This window comes from Paralichthys olivaceus, chromosome 1 (assembly GCF_024713975.1).
Source record: "Paralichthys olivaceus isolate ysfri-2021 chromosome 1, ASM2471397v2, whole genome shotgun sequence".
Taxonomy (NCBI): domain Eukaryota; kingdom Metazoa; phylum Chordata; class Actinopteri; order Pleuronectiformes; family Paralichthyidae; genus Paralichthys; species Paralichthys olivaceus.
The window spans coordinates 20,116,849-20,132,567 of record NC_091093.1 but is presented as its reverse complement, the minus strand read 5'-3'; the positions used below and the strand labels follow the sequence as shown (position 1 = coordinate 20,132,567).

Sequence of the window (15,719 nt, the reverse complement as noted above, 5' to 3'; positions counted from 1 at the left end):
CAACAGTTTAGAATTTGCCACAATATTGATAGCCACAGCCATTCTGCTGCATGGCTTTGGCAAGCAAGAGAAACACCATAAAATAAGCAACCTCACACAAAACAGAGCAATCGTTAAACTGTTTGTATAAACACTCTTAAGCTTTGGGCATTCCTTCTACATTACATTATGAATGGTTGTCTGTTCATATTAAGTACAGTATTGATTTCTTTGTTTTCTAAATGTGTGTACCAATTTCACAATCCAAGAAAGACAACTTTGTTAAATCACATGGCAGAAGACTATTACTGTAGAGACAGAGTAGATGTGTTCCTTTTTTATTTCCTAAATGTGTGTGGGTGTGTGTGTATTTTATGGGAGGAGATTGGGCCTGTGTTTAGACAGGAGCATCCTGTGAAGGTAAAATAAGACAGAACAGGTCTCCAGATCACAGCATGTCAGAGAATTAGAAAGAAGCCAGATGTCCTGTTATATTCTTTAGGTCGTTCCTGTCTGCCTTCTGTTTACGTTGTTTCATAATAAATGAAAGAAACTGACAATAAAGTTTGATTCTATTTCAGTGATGTTTTATGTAAACCTTGTTCACATGAAAACATTTCAAACATAGAAGTGGATATGGATCAAAATTAATAGTTATAATTCTCATGCTACAGATACTCCTGATCAAGGATGCACACTTTGTTTTGATAAAGAACACTGAATTTACAGGACTTTTGTTTTGTTAGAAGAAATCTCTATTGGGACCTTTAAGTGAAGGATATTAACACTGTTGTCTGCTGGGAAAACCCCAAAAAACAAACCGAGAGAGCTGGATGAAATATAGCTTCATTAAACAAGAGGGCGGACTGAAACAAGACGAAGATGATGAGTGGAGAAAAGTGAAGGCAGAAAAGAAGGTCAGGTCATTAGTCTACATGGCTGGTGCTCAGTGGGGGGACAAGCCCAGGGAGCAGCCATTTCTCAATGATGCCATCCTCCAAACCCTGAAAGATGACTCACAGCGGACTGAAGTAACTAAGAGGGCAAATAACATTCACACATGGTGTGGCAGAGCAGCATGACGGGTCCTTGGTGAGACACAAACTTGGCTACAGTCACTCAAAACTTTGATTCTGCTGGCAGTTTGTGTCTCGCAGGTGTCCTCTGTTCAAATACATCTCTCACTGCGTGTTGCCTAACCGATACCTCTGTGCAGCCTTGCGTTTGCATAAACACGTGCATACATGTGCACGTGATTGTGAATCATGCAAGTCTACAGTATATGTTTGCCAAAGAGTGAGCCTGTTCCCCTTGAGGTAGGCCTGTGGAGCCTGTGACAATTTCCCTCTCACCCTACCGTCAGACGCTGCTCAGCTGTTGCCTGCATGGTTTCTTAACGGTCTGGGGAGCAATGTCCCCTCCTGTCCTTCCTCAGCACACCAACAGACCCCGGTAACCCAGCTAAGGTTAAAGGTCAGCATAGAGCCTACAGCTAGGGCCAGAGCAGTCACTCTGGAAAAGTTTTCTCTTCACCTCTGATTCACTTTCACCGAGACATGAGAGTTTATACAGCTGTTTTTAGACATTTCCACATTGAAATTGGGTTTTATTCTGTATGGGATCATTTAGATTAGGTTTAGTAGGTGAGGAAACTGTACAATAAATGCCAATATTAGGGAAACCTCTAAATCAGTAGTATTCATCCTCTGGGCACCATGAATGTTTATACAAAATTTGAAAGCCGTCCATTTAATAGCTATTGAGATCTCATCAAGATCTAAAGGTCCAGTGTGTAAGATTTAGGTGAAAGGGATCAATTGGCAGAAATTGAATATGAAATAATCCTCTTATTATACTAATTGTTGTTTACTTCACCTCAGAATTGGGAGCAGTTCGTCCCTATGGAGGCCCAGGCCATGTTTGTTTTTTTTAAAGTAGTCCAGACTGGACAAACTGAACACTTTTTTAGTTTTTATGACATCTGAAGGCTACCACAGGTTCTCTTCCATGTTTCAGAGGGGAAGGTGAGGTGAGGAGAATTCGGTTGCAACATGCAACTTCACCACTAGATGTCACTAAATTCTACACACTGAACCTATAAGTAATTGACCAGTCGCTTCATAGCTAAATATCAATCATATAAAACCCTCTGAATCACTGTTTTACAGTATTGCCAAAAATGACCTGAAATCTCAGATTATAGACAAATATATATGATCTGACAGGATTTATCTTCATGTTGCCTATAGTCCCTCTTACTGTCAGATGCTGCCATCATTTGTGCAACTGACATTGGTCGGACACATTTACCACTCCATAGGTGCAGCCTCTTTGAATTGCACCCGCTGAACGTTTGCTGTGTGACAATGAAAACACACCATGTTTTCAGTTAAGCAGTGGGCACTGCAGGCTAACAGTCTGTTTTACAGTTTAGAGACACAGGTGAGTGAAAGAGACATTACATCAAAGATGAGGCTGAGAATAAAACCCCATCCTGCGGTGGCCTTAATCCTTCAACACCTGCGATTTGAAGCACACTGCTTTGATGTTGTTGGTTCAGCAGGAGAGAAAGAGACTTGATGGGGAAAGAGAAAGAGGCAGAGAAACGGGAACATAACCGACTGTTCAGTTAACTCACAGTGAAAGTGAATGCAAGTGACAAATTGAATAGCAAATCAACTCTTCTGTAACTCTTGAATGATAAAACCCCAGGAAGGTTTACTGCTCCATCTTGCTGATGAAGTACTACATGAGAATGCTGACTGGCTATCTTGTGATATCTGGAAGCAGTAAATATATGAATTCAAAGCCAGCACTCATTTAGACACCGGCTGTTATTGAGCTTGTCTGGGAACTCGTCTGACACCATTTAAAAGATGTAACTCCTTGTTCTAAAACTCCCCTCACAGGACAATCATCCCACTATGTCTCTACAGGCCTCACATGGAAGAGAAATCATTATCAATTGAGTTTTTTGCTCTTGTGCTGTTGTTTCTGTGTAAAGTTTTAATTACGCTGCTCATTTTTGAAGCTTTTCAATGAACATGTTTCATTAAAGATAACGTACAGGAGTCAGTGTAGCCTCTTGAAGTTTACTGTGAATGTAGCCATCTCTAAAATATGAAGCACAGTTCTTCTTACTGTGTTTTTCTCAAATACAGTAGTGTTGTGGAGTCCAAGATCCTGTGAAGACATGGTATTAACATCTGTCCCAAGTGGACAATTGAAAGATTAGGTATTCCTTTAGCTGTGTGAATCCTAATGCATCCTAGGACACATGGTGGGACTGCCTGTTCAGCTGAAGTCTTCTACGAAACCAAAACAAACCAAGACCTTCAGGAAGACCCAAACTACATCTCTGTATCAGGATTACAGCAAAGAGAAAATCATACCAGAGACAAAGCTCTGTGATAACATGTTTTTCATATTTAACTATTACAGCTACACACCAGAGATGAAACAATTAAGCATAATAGTCGACTCAGCTTTTCCAATGAAAATACTTGCTCATGTTCCTATCTTTTACAAAACCAAATTGAATAACTTGGTTGAGGATTATTGTTTGAACAACACTAGTCACATAAAGATACCACTTTGAATCCTGGGTATTTCATGTTGGGTGTTGTTCAATATTTTGTTGCAAACTATCTGTGTAATGCATTGAAAAAATAAAAGATTTGGCTGCATTTGTAAAATCTGCTGCTACAAACAGCTCTTGCAATACCAACACAATAGGCTACCATACAATGGAATAGTATCACAAGGGACAGAGGGGAGATGGATGAGGACAGAGCAGCCAGATCTGCCACCGCAGGATATTTTCCTCTGTCGAGTAGGAGGGAAGCTGAAGGGTCAAAAACAGCACAACAGCAAACACAAAGGGGAGAGATGAGGACAGATCCAGTAGTTTTTACATGACTAAGAGTGTGTGAATAGTTCCTGGATGTCAGAGGACACCAGAGACATGAGTCAAATATAAGAGCAAGAGACCTGTAACCCAATTAGACTAAAAAGATGTCTTCCAAGGTCCAATGTTGCATCTTCATTTTGCTTATTTTTTCTTATCAACAGTCTACATGTAATTTAAAGTGATGAACATTAAGAGACAATGTTTGGCATATTTGCTTAATAAATAAAGTGACAAGTCAGTATTATACATTTGAGTAATAATTTAATATATATTGTATTCTGTGAATCCTTGGAGGAATATATTTATTTATTTATTTTGGTTGATAATTACCATAATAATTATCAACAAGGAAGTGAATGGTTTTCATAAATAGGTAAATTAATATGCCGAGGGATTTTCTTGTGCTTTTTGTGCAAGAAAAATAAAGGGCTAACCAACACAAAATTGGATTCTTTATATTATTATGAAATGCAAGCAGTTTTTTTTTCCTCTCCTGCGAAGGTCAGTCAACAGGAGATAGATGATTAATGTCTCCTGTCCCTCTGCTCAGATTAGGCCTCAGCACATGTATCACCAACCAGCTCCTCTTCCCACTGCTTTGTTCTGAACCGAGCATGTTGGGGGGTTGGGTATAAGAAACAGGGTGTGGTTTCACTGTTGTCATGGCAACAGAGTTATCACTGCTATTGAACCCCCTCTACTAGTCGTGTGTGTGGTGTGAGGGAACTCGGTCAGCAAATGCGAGTATATGCAGGCAAGCTGGCAAATATATTACAAATTAGCATTAACCTACATGGAGTCTCGGCCTCTGTGCATGCAATGCCAATAATATGCAGAGCAGGGCAGCTACACACGAACTGGCAGCGTAGGCTAGCTCACTGGTTTCCTAAGCAGTTCGATATGTGCACACCCATTATAGCCTGGTGTAAAGCCAGAGTGATGGGCTCTCAGGGCTCAAACAAGCAAAACCAATCAGTTATACCTGCAGCATCACTCCAATAGTGCTGCGCAGCAATATCTTCCTTAATAGGCTGCTGCTGGTATAAAACACAAGGTTACATGACATACTGGGATTCGTAAATAGGAGTCAGCGGGTTCTCTGCATGTTACTGCGTGGTAGCAAAGAGCGCCTGACCTGCAGGCAACCCCACAGAGGAGGTTAGAGAACATAAAGCAAAGTGCTGATGCCAACATACTGAAGAGAGGTGCTGTCAGATATGTGAGTGATTCTACAAGTCAGTGCACACCTGATTCTCTCAATGTGTGTGAACAAACGAGCACAGGTGAACCCTGATGATATGAAACACGTTATATCAGCTTCTCATCCATAAGAAGATGCATTAACAAATCAAATCCATTTCTGGTCCTTGGACATGAAAAATAATGTATCTATACAATTCACATTATAATATGATAATTTTAGTTATTTTTACCACATGTGGCTAATTAAAAGCTGGGTAAACCCTTTATTCCATGAACTGAAAGCTTCAAATCCAGATCTTTGAATAACACAGTGACAGCTTTATCTACTGAAAAAACACCTCAAGTCAAAACGTCTTTCTGAATACCGGATTTGACTTTACTTATACTGTCATATACTGACCATACGCCATAAAAGGCCTTTGTTTTCAAATATATATGTAGTAAACTACTTCCATCTGGTGGTGAAATGTAGTACTGCTGCAGAACGTACTACAGAGAGGTGGCAAACCAAGGTAACAATACACAGATGAGGAGAAGGATAACAAATGCACATGCTTTCAAATGATGTGAAATAATATGCTGAGGCCTTTAAAATGTCCAGATCTCCACCTACCTTAACCTTCAGATTTTAGACAGCACTGTGGGACTAGATCTAGGAACCATTCAGGTACATCATTCATAAAAAATGATGAACAAGGCCCACAATATATTTGACATCATCAATGAGTTAATAGGAAAGGAATTTGTTCAGTTTTACATCTCTGTTCTCTGAGGCTCTCTTCTGATTGTTTTCTGCCAGACACAAAGCCCAGCCAACCACAGACTTGTGAATGAATTACTATGATGTGTAAAAAGTGACAATGATAATAATGTATAATAAATGGGAGCTGAGTAGAAGATCTGGATTGTGCAGCTCTGGAGTCACATACCTGCAGAATGAGAACAGTGAGACAAGGTGTCATAATGTTCATTTAGTAAAAAGATATTGAATAATTACATCATTTCATCAGCCTGAATCAACACTGAAACATTAAATACATTTAAATAATTATCTGCCAGAATCCATAAGGGTTGATGACAACTGTTTTTTAAATTGTTTGTTAAAGGTACAGTGTGTAGAATTTAGTGATATCGAGTGTTGAACACCCCTCACCTCACCCTCTCCTTCCAAACATGAAAAAGAACCTGTGGTAGCTTCAGTTGTCATAAAAACTCAAAAGGTGTTTAGTTTGTCCAGTCTGGACTAATGTAAAAAACATGGCGGCCTCCATAGAGAGGACCCCCTCCATGTAAGTATAAAGTATTTAAATATAAAGGGTCTTTATAGGGTAAAGAAAAATACAATTCAGATGAATTTAGATGAACTATTGAAAACTTCATGAGGATTATTAAATACATTACATTTCTGCCAATAGTTCCCTTTTACCTAAATCTTATACACTGGACCTTTAAATCCAAAAATTGCCAGTGAGAGTAACTTACAACATAATTAAATGTGCCATAGAAAAGACGAAATATTGCAAATCAAATAGTGAATTCAGGGAAATCTCAACAACACTTTGCTTCTGGAACATGAATTACTCATGATTTCATTGAAAATGTATTGACCTAAATTAACATCTGTCGTGTATATTATACACTTAAAGTGGTTGTATTGAACTTAATTTGATGTGTTTGTAAACAAAACAACTTAAATTAATCTTAATAAAGATTTAAAACTCACGTAAAGTTGAACATATGAGTGAAGTCAGTGAAAGAAGTTCTGATCTGCCAGTTTGTGCTCAGTTCCAAAGGCTGCTTAGAGCTGATAGGAACATTTCACAGTTTCACGGAACTGGGCTCTTTTTTTTATTTTTGCAGGTGAGGCCTTGAGGTGAGGCCTCTGCAGTTTCCCTCCAAAAGTGACTTCCTTATTTACTTCCTGATTTCAATAAAATTAATCTTTATTGTCTAAATACAGAGAAGTTGACTGCATCACAGTGAAATTGCTGAAATGCTTTATGTAAAATACAAGTTTCTCTTCAACAATGGTTGTTCAATCCTCATTGACTTTAAAATTATCATTAAGTTTAAAATCCTCAGTAGTGACAGCAGGCTGTCGGCCTAGTCCCACAATATTTACTACATGTTACTTCAATGTAAAAACTTGACCCTTAGTGAGTCACTGACTCTTTTTCAACATGTAAACACCCTGTAGAGACATTTGTTTAATGTTGAATCAACTTCAACCACAAAGAAACTTTCCATGTTGCATTAACAACATTTCTGTCTGTAAACACACAGAACTACATTATAAAGTGGTGAGAAAAGACAAAGTGATAAACAACAACAAACAAACTAATCAGTTCAAATCATTCATGTGTCAGACTTCGAGCAGAGTGAACCCTCTGTAAGATATAAAACAACACAAACAAACAGAAAGAGCTTTTCCTCCACTAGTGAAACATCTTCTCAAACAAATGTCTGGAAGAACAAGAAGTAAAGAGACTGTGGGACTCACTGAATGTTCACAGGAGAGAAGAGTCTGAGATCAGCTGCTTGTCTGGAGACAGAGCAGCTGCTGCTGAACACCTGTCACGTGTGTTTGTGTCTGTGTCACATGACGCAGCATCTTCACCTCTCACACTCACTTCGTATGTTTGCACGGATTCTAAAATGTCCCACAGTTTGGGACTGTGTGTGAATGCAGCACAGATGTTTTCGCGCCCCCACCGGTGAGTGAGGAGGAAGGTGTTCGTGGACAGATCAGAATAAAGACAGAGACAACACAGACCCTCCTGAGACTTGTCCCCGGAGGGACAACAAACACTGCGGCCATGTTTCACGAGAAGTCCGCCTGGTTCTCGCGCAGTGTGCCGGAGACACGACACAACTACTGGAGTAAGTGTCAGCAACATGGAGGAGTTCATTCAAGCTAACCTGCTAATCACCTGATGATGATGTTAACTGTAACACATTAATTCATTTACTGATTGTTGTTCAGGGAAGTGCACAGGTATAAAATAACATAATCACAAAATCTAGGGGTACTATTTTATATAGCTATGATGTAAATATATCATATGAAGTGAATGTGACATGTTGTGTGTGATATATAAACACTTGAACAAACATCGGTGTTGTAAGAACTACCCAAAATGACAGAAACCATCTTTGAGGAAAACATATGTAATGTCGATTTCTTTAGTTTGGTCCATTTCCTATCCACTAACATGGAGTAGGCGGCATTTAAGACCTGTACTGCAGCCAGCCACCAGGGGGCGATCGAGGCGCTTTGGCTTCACATTTGAGAGCTGTCGTGTCGTCCATCTTTATGTGTAGTGTATGGACTGATGTGACACAACAATCATAGAAATGCCTTTTAATTCATGTTTTATTTAGTTTCCCTAGAAGAGATCAGTGGTTTCCACATAGTTAAATAGTAGTTCAAATCATTTTCGCAGGAGAATAATTATACCACCACAAATCTTTTAGATTAGATCTCTTCGTTTAGGATCTTTAACCCTACAAGGACTTTGTTTACACACTTTGATTTGGTCGTCTGAGCCTCTTCACATTTTTCTTGCAGTACTTGAGGGGGGAACCGTTGCTGGTTGGAGGACGGCAGATTTTCTTTTCAGCCAGGATGCTACATGTCCAGATACTCTGAGGTGAAAAAAACAAAAATATGCACTTTTATCATTTGAAAGTTGTATTTTTTCTATAATCCTATTAAAGATATAACCTGAGTTTTGTGTTTCAGGATATATGAGAGCAGAGATTACCTCTGGAACAAGGTGACGATTTTTCACAACTTGTTTCTGTCAGCCTGTGAGAAGCGTCAGAGCATAAAGTCAGTGTGCATTGGTCACTATGTGCTGCCTCCAGCCTCCGTACAGGACGGTGAGGATGACTTTATGTTTATTCATTTGTTGTAAACAAAGCTGGACTACCAACCATCCAGCAGTGAGCCCAGACCCTCAGCAGTCTCAAAAGCTCCGGCTCCAGACAATTGAAGTTTAACTAATCTCTATTTCTGTCTAAATAAGTGGATTACAAATGTAGAATTTCAGCTTTAACAGTTCGTCCATCCCCCTTCTCATGGCCCTCGTGGTTTTGTCAAGGTTCCCCTTCTCAAAAACCTGTAATCTTTTTTTATTTTATTGAAACATAATTCCTTGACAGTAATATTTCTTAATTATTGTTTGATTTTTTTCAGTATGTAAAATATCATCATTTTTGCTAGAGCAGTGGTTAGTTTCTGGGTGGCTCGGGAGATAATGAAACTGGACCCACAATGAGATCTACACAAACACAAAACCTTTTTTTTTCTTCAAATTGTATGTTGAATCTTTGTTTTTAATTCACAGTTAAATAAACTGGGTAGTTTCACTTCTTCAGTCATTTAAAAACTATTCTGAGCGATCACTCAGACATAATCAACTTGCAGAGGGAATAGTTGTTGCTTTGCTTTAATGGATTGAGACAAAAACACAGGAAAACTAGTGAATGACTGATTTCAAAGGAAACCGATTGTATGAATTATAATAAATAGTGTTTCTTTGATTGTAATTTCAGAAGTGAGGAATGTAGTGGGGAGGTTGATTTGGGAGTATGAGGACGAGCTGTCAGTAACACAGGTAAATACACAAAGTAACTTTACACAGACACGCATAAATGAGTGTAAACTCCTCAGCTGGGTTCTGTCCTACAGGGTTTTACACACAATGAGTCCAGTGAAGAAGAAGTCAGCAGAAGCAAGTGGGTTTTCAATATAAATATTTAGAATATGATCTAAATGAATTGTAAACTGTGAAGTCAACTGACTCTAAAAGTAATACATCTTTTTACAGTTGTGAACCATCTGACACAGAGTCATCAGAGAGTGAAGGGAACGCGAGTGGTTATTTGCAGGATTATCCAGATAGAAACACGCTTACAGGTGAAGCCTTATTATATGTTATATGAGGAAAATCTTGAAATGTTTTTTTAAATTTTCCATTGGAAGAAGTTATCTGGGTGTGTTAACATCTCACTAATTTGATCTGTTCAACTATTTTCATTAAGGTTATGTCAGCATGGACGAGCTGCAGAGATATTCAGGGGATCTGTGTGATTTCCATGCCGAGTGTTACCATCGCTCCAACTGTTAAATCTACACAAACATGCACTAAGAGGAAAGCGTGTTGAAGAGGAACAAGTAGCAGTTGTGTTACTATCAGCTGCAAGATGTAGATAATGATGTTATTTATTCTGCTTGAATAACCTTCCTGTCTTATATGCAGTGTATAAACTCACATAAAATAAATTAATGTGACACGGCAGATCTCATTTCATCGTATCTGCCAAATGGTCCTTGATTTTTCATGTTGCTCTATGAAATGAGTTTGCTCTGAAAAAGGTAAATGTTACAAATGTTCTCCATTAATTCAGTTTTTTTTGTTTGTACTTCACATAGAGGGACGACACATGAAAGCAAATCAAATAGTAAATAATCAAAACCAAAGAAACTAATAACTAAACTATTCCCATGGTTAAAAGCTGTATAAGCCCCAATCATATTTAAATGTATTTATTGTGTAAGATATATCAATAATAATGTATCATATGTTTTTGAAGGAACTTTCAATTAGAACTGTATAATATATGACATTTATTATTCAGATTAAAAGATGACACAATCATTACATATATAAAATACATACATATATTATAGTTATTAGGGTTATAGATTATACAATATTATATACATGCAAAATGTGTACAAATAAAATAGCATAATATAGTTTATGTTACATATTTCACATTATGTAAAAAACACAGACTCATAATCAATAACAACATATATAAACATTTTTCAGAGAAAAGAACAGCAGCATTGAGACAAATGTCACGTCACAAGCGTAATTTAATTTCTTTACATGGTACCGTCCACGCCTGCAGAGTGGACCGGTCCGCAGCGGTTTGACCAATCAGGAGCTTTGTTTTGGTTGCAGCCCCCTGCCTGACAGGAAGCAAAGCAGATGTGTACTTTGACACAGAAACACGAGTCAGTCTGAGGTTTGATTCCTGTAGTTTCTCTGGTTCATCAGTTCCTCTGGTTCTTCACGGTTCTGTGGTTGATCTCAGCTGTTGAAATGGCGCAGGAGAATCTGTCGGTGGTGCTGCACTCTCAGGGAGACCTCAGACTGGTAAATCACATTCGTTTACATGTCAGTCACAACCTGTTGGAATTAAACTGATCTCTTTTTTTTTCTTTTGCATTTTGTCAATTTCTCACAGGAAAACCTTCCCATTCCAGAGCCAGGACCTGAAGGTACATATGTTGTTTTCTTTAGAAGAGAAAATGCACCATGTTGATGTGCAATTTAAACACTATAAATACTATTCTTTACCAATCTGCTGCTGTGAAGTGAATTTCCCCGGTGTGAGATTATAAAAGCTTATCTTATCTCATCCTTGACGGGAAGGAAGTCTTATGTGTCTCAAAAAAAGAATATCAATCTGTTTACGTTGTTGAACAAATCTAACAATTGGAGATGTAGAAAATGATTGAGGGGTCTGGGATCTGGCTCATCTGAAGAGACCTTGTGTGACATCAGTCTGTATCACCGTGTCCCTGTTATGTTTGTCCCCAGAGGTTTTGCTCCAGATGCACTCTGTGGGAATCTGTGGGTCAGATGTTCACTACTGGCAGCACGGACGAATCGCCGACTACGTGGTCACCAAACCGATGGTGCTGGGGCACGAGGCGTCAGGGCAGGTGGTCAAGGTCGGATCAGCAGTCAAGCATCTTAAAGTGGGTAAGTTTTGTGTGTTTACACTTTTTGTGTAGACTTTAAAAAGGTTGTCTTACTTTATTAACTTACAAAGCACAGAGGGATGTGTGGAGCATGTTTTCCCCTGCTGTGAACCTGACTTGTGTTTTTCCAGGTGACAGAGTGGCCATCGAACCTGGCGTTCCCCGGGACATGGACGAGTTCTGCAAAAGCGGCCGATACAACTTGTCTCCCACCATCTTCTTCTGTGCCACACCCCCTGACCATGGAAACCTGTGCAGATACTACAAGCACAGCGCTAACTTCTGCTACAAGTACCTGTTTATTTATGGTTTACAGGGCGTTGCACCAGATGTTTCTTAACAACTGCCTGATCTCTGACTGCCAACTGACTCACTTGCTTAACCTTTGCATGTATCCTTTTCTCTTTTGTTGCCGTCTATGTGTCTTTTCTTCAAGGCTGCCTGATAATGTGACATATGAGGAGGGAGCTCTGATTGAACCTCTGTCTGTGGGGATCCACGCCTGCCGCAGGGCCGGTGTCACCCTCGGCAGCACCGTGTTCATCTGTGGTGCAGGTAAAATAAACAAGAACAAACCCACACGGTTAAACGAGTCCGCAACAAAATTTTCCTCTGACAGAATATTACAGAGTGCATGTCAGGGCATGGAGCAAATTCAAATAAAAGAGCTGAGTGTTCTGTTTTTAAGTGACATGTTGGTGCTTGAGATCTGATGTAACACAGTCTGTAGAAAAACTGCTAAAAGTGAGACTCATACTGACTTCACAAAAGTCAAGTGAAAGACGATGTGAACCTTAACACGGCTCGTCAGGGGGTTAATATTTAACAAAGCCACTGTGGTGAAAACAAGCTGATGAACATTTAGACATGTGTGTAAAGGAAAATCAGGTAAAATGTATTTTTTTAAACAGAAGTACAATGCACACAACTCACCCAATATAACACAAAACAGGACTGCTCATCCTCACTAAACAACAAAAACAATGCAAATGAATGATAAATAAACCTAAACAAACAGCAATACAAAAATAAACTGTTATTTTATAGGATCTGTTCAATAATTAAAAATAATTACATTTACAATACTAGAAACTGAACTAAACACATGACAGGTAAAGCACATACAATACCCATGTAGTTCCCCACACCTCATGTCATGTTGTGCCACTACGTTTTGGTTTGTAATAATTATTTTCTCCAAACGAAATTACACATCATTTATTTAAAAAAAACTTAGATTCAAATTAGTTCTTGATTTTAGCTTTAAAAATTTAAAAAAAAATATATCCAGCAAAATAATTGTATTTATCATCTGTTTCCTTTCATTTTTATCCAAAATCATAACAAGTAGTTCATTATTTCCTGAGTTGTACAGTGTAGGTTCGATTTGGCAGATTGGTAGTGAGTCTTTTTACTTACATGGGAACATTAAAGATTGCAATTCAAAACATGTTTATAATAAAACAAATCTGTCTTGAGGTGTTATATATTTTTCTGTTTTTCTTCAGGGCCTATCGGGTTGGTCTGTTTACTCGTGGCCAAGGCGATGGGGGCCTCAAAGGTTGTCATCACTGGTAACACACGCAGTTTATTAACACTTATCCTCAATGAAACGACACAACATACAGATTAAGATTCCCTTTGGTCTCTAAAACACTTCATTTACCGCCTTCAGATCTGTTCCCAGAACGTCTGACAGTGGCCAAAGAGCTGGGTGCGGACTTCCAGGTGACCGTGAAGAGAGGGGACGAACCCCGGAAGCTCGCCAAGCGTGTGGAGGACATTCTCGGAGCTCCGCCTCATATCACTATTGAATGCAGTGGTGTGGAGAGCAGCATCCAGACTGCCATCTATGTATGTGACTCTCATCTTTAGTATTTTTAGTTTGTTGTGTTCTTACTTTTAATTAAGTAAGGATCTGAATACTTTCTCCACTATTAGGTCTCACATTATTTGGAGTTTCAGTATCTGTAGATTCATAAAAGAATCAACTTTAAATTGTGTTTCTTTTAGGCAACAGGTTCGGGAGGCGTGGTGGTGCTGGTGGGTCTCGGCTCAGAGATGGTCACTATTCCCCTGATTGATGCTGCTTTGAGAGAAGTGGACATTAGAGGAGTTTTCCGCTACTGCAACACGTAAGAAAATAGTCATTGGTTTCAAATCTTGTTCCATATGTGGATGTTCAAAGTAAAACTGGAAGCAGGTCCATTCATGTCTGTGACTAAAGCTCAACCCATGAAGTAATTAGAATGTCACGCTGTAGAGCGCCTAGCTCTGCCAAGGCCCAACTGTCGCTTTAAATACTGCACAGTTTGGAAGCTATTGAAGATTGAAGCCATATACGTATGTTACCTGAAAAAAGCCTAAGCCAATATGAAACCTTATTTAAATCTGCACCAAATTGTGGAATCTTTATATCTATTACTAAATATCAGTCCCCTGATTTTTTTTCATCAAGATTCATAAATTTTTCTTCGAGAAACAATCTCACAATGTTTCAGAAATTGATACAAAAATTCATGGATCTGCACCAATATTAGTGGGATCCTTCTTGGCCCATGTCCCATCCTTCCACCAAGTTTCTTGACAAATGTTCAGTTGTTTCTGCTCAAAAACCAACCAACAGTCAGGGGTGAAAACAAAACCTCCTTGGAGGAGGTAGAGATGAGGTATTACAAAGAATTACCTGTTTGAGTAAAACGTTTGTGTCACTGTGTTGCAGCTGGCCGATGGCTATAAAGATGCTGGCATCAGGTAAAGTGAACGTGAAGCCCCTCGTGACCCACCGCTTTCCTCTGGAGCAGGCAGCCCAGGCCTTTGAGACCACGCGTCAGGGTGTTGGGATAAAGGTCATTTTAAAGTGTGACCAGAACGACCAGAACCCCTGATCTGACCCCAGTGCAGCGAAAACACATGAGAGCGACTCAGCATGACGGGCAGACAACTACAAACTGGACATCGACCCAAAGAGAGATAATAGAGGTAGTTTAAAGAAACGTTAATAACAGCACTGACTTTTGTTTTACCTACAGGTCAGACATAGAATCAGCTTTAAATGGTACGAATAATAACCAACATTTGAATTTCTTTACATCGCTGTAAATTTTAAATACTGGTACAAAAAATAAAACTTTTTAATGAATGAGTCTTAAATTACAAGATGTGTTGTGTTTCTTCATGGATAGATTATTGTACTTATATCTAGATGAGCAAGACTGCAGGACCTGCATTTCCTAGTTCTAGACACTAGGGGGAACCAGACCCTTAAAGTAAAATCATTGTATTAATTCAATGAACAGTATGATTATAATGATGGTCATGATATACAGTTCTATCGTTTGTATACAATAAATCAAAATCAATTAATCAAAATCATGTGATTGATTATCCGAGCAATTTGCTCTAAAGTTTGACAGTACTTATTTAATTTTAAATCACCATTAGTATTATTCTTGTCGTGTATAACCTTTCATGTTTTTTAATAGTAGCAGTGGGTGCACAGTCTGTATAATATATGACATTTATTATTCAGATTAAAAGATGACACAATCATTACATATATAAAATACATACACATATAATATTTATTTGGGTTATAGAGTATAACATATTATATACATGCAAAATGTGTACAAATAAAATAGCATTATATAGTTTATGTTACATATTTCACATTATGTAAAAAACACAGACTCAATGATAACTCATAATCAATAACAACATATATAAACATTTTTCAGAGAAAAGAACAGCAGCATTGAGACAAATGTGTCACGTCACAAGCGTAATTAAATTTCTTTACATGGTACCGTCCACGCTTGCAGAGTGGACCGGTCCGCAGCGGTT

At 38.6% G+C, this 15,719-nt stretch overlaps 2 protein-coding genes across 3 annotated transcripts; both read left to right on the top strand.

Annotated features, from left to right (window-relative positions):
- Nucleotides 1-7,675: 7,675 nt before the first annotated feature.
- On the top strand, nt 7,676-10,438 carry terb2 (telomere repeat binding bouquet formation protein 2). 2 transcript variants are annotated; one of them, XM_020079866.2, is made up of 7 exons: nt 7,676-7,972; nt 8,661-8,742; nt 8,835-8,974; nt 9,650-9,711; nt 9,768-9,832; nt 9,925-10,013; nt 10,139-10,438. In XM_020079866.2, exons 1-7 carry the CDS (start codon nt 7,909-7,911, stop codon nt 10,222-10,224), a joined length of 588 nt encoding a protein of 195 aa, XP_019935425.2. In that variant the 5' UTR covers nt 7,676-7,908; the 3' UTR covers nt 10,225-10,438. The 2 variants fall into 2 exon arrangements, with proteins under 2 accessions (XP_019935425.2, XP_019935426.2); XM_020079867.2 differs by having other exon boundaries at nt 7,683-7,972; nt 9,786-9,832.
- Nucleotides 10,439-11,078: 640 nt separating this feature from the next.
- Nucleotides 11,079-15,029, top strand: LOC109625105 (sorbitol dehydrogenase-like). Its single transcript, XM_069524710.1, has 9 exons — nt 11,079-11,262; nt 11,354-11,387; nt 11,710-11,874; nt 12,005-12,164; nt 12,310-12,428; nt 13,382-13,447; nt 13,549-13,727; nt 13,887-14,008; nt 14,596-15,029. Exons 1-9 carry the CDS (start codon nt 11,209-11,211, stop codon nt 14,759-14,761), a joined length of 1,065 nt encoding a protein of 354 aa, XP_069380811.1. The 5' UTR covers nt 11,079-11,208; the 3' UTR covers nt 14,762-15,029.
- The last annotated feature ends 690 nt before the right edge of the window (nt 15,030-15,719 follow it).

Excerpts from the sequence above, each read along its gene's own strand:
- LOC109625105 (XM_069524710.1), top strand. The coding sequence starts at position 11,209 with ATGGCGCAGGAGAATCTGTCGGTGGTGCTGCACTCTCAGGGAGACCTC. Across the intron at positions 11,263-11,353 it reads CTCAGGGAGACCTCAGACTG|GAAAACCTTCCCATTCCAGA; the intron begins GTAAATCACATT and ends AATTTCTCACAG. Across the intron at positions 14,009-14,595 it reads GTTTTCCGCTACTGCAACAC|CTGGCCGATGGCTATAAAGA; the intron begins GTAAGAAAATAG and ends ACTGTGTTGCAG.
- terb2 (XM_020079866.2), top strand. The coding sequence starts at position 7,909 with ATGTTTCACGAGAAGTCCGCCTGGTTCTCGCGCAGTGTGCCGGAGACA. Across the intron at positions 8,743-8,834 it reads ACATGTCCAGATACTCTGAG|GATATATGAGAGCAGAGATT; the intron begins GTGAAAAAAACA and ends TTTGTGTTTCAG. Across the intron at positions 10,014-10,138 it reads AGATAGAAACACGCTTACAG|GTTATGTCAGCATGGACGAG; the intron begins GTGAAGCCTTAT and ends ATTTTCATTAAG.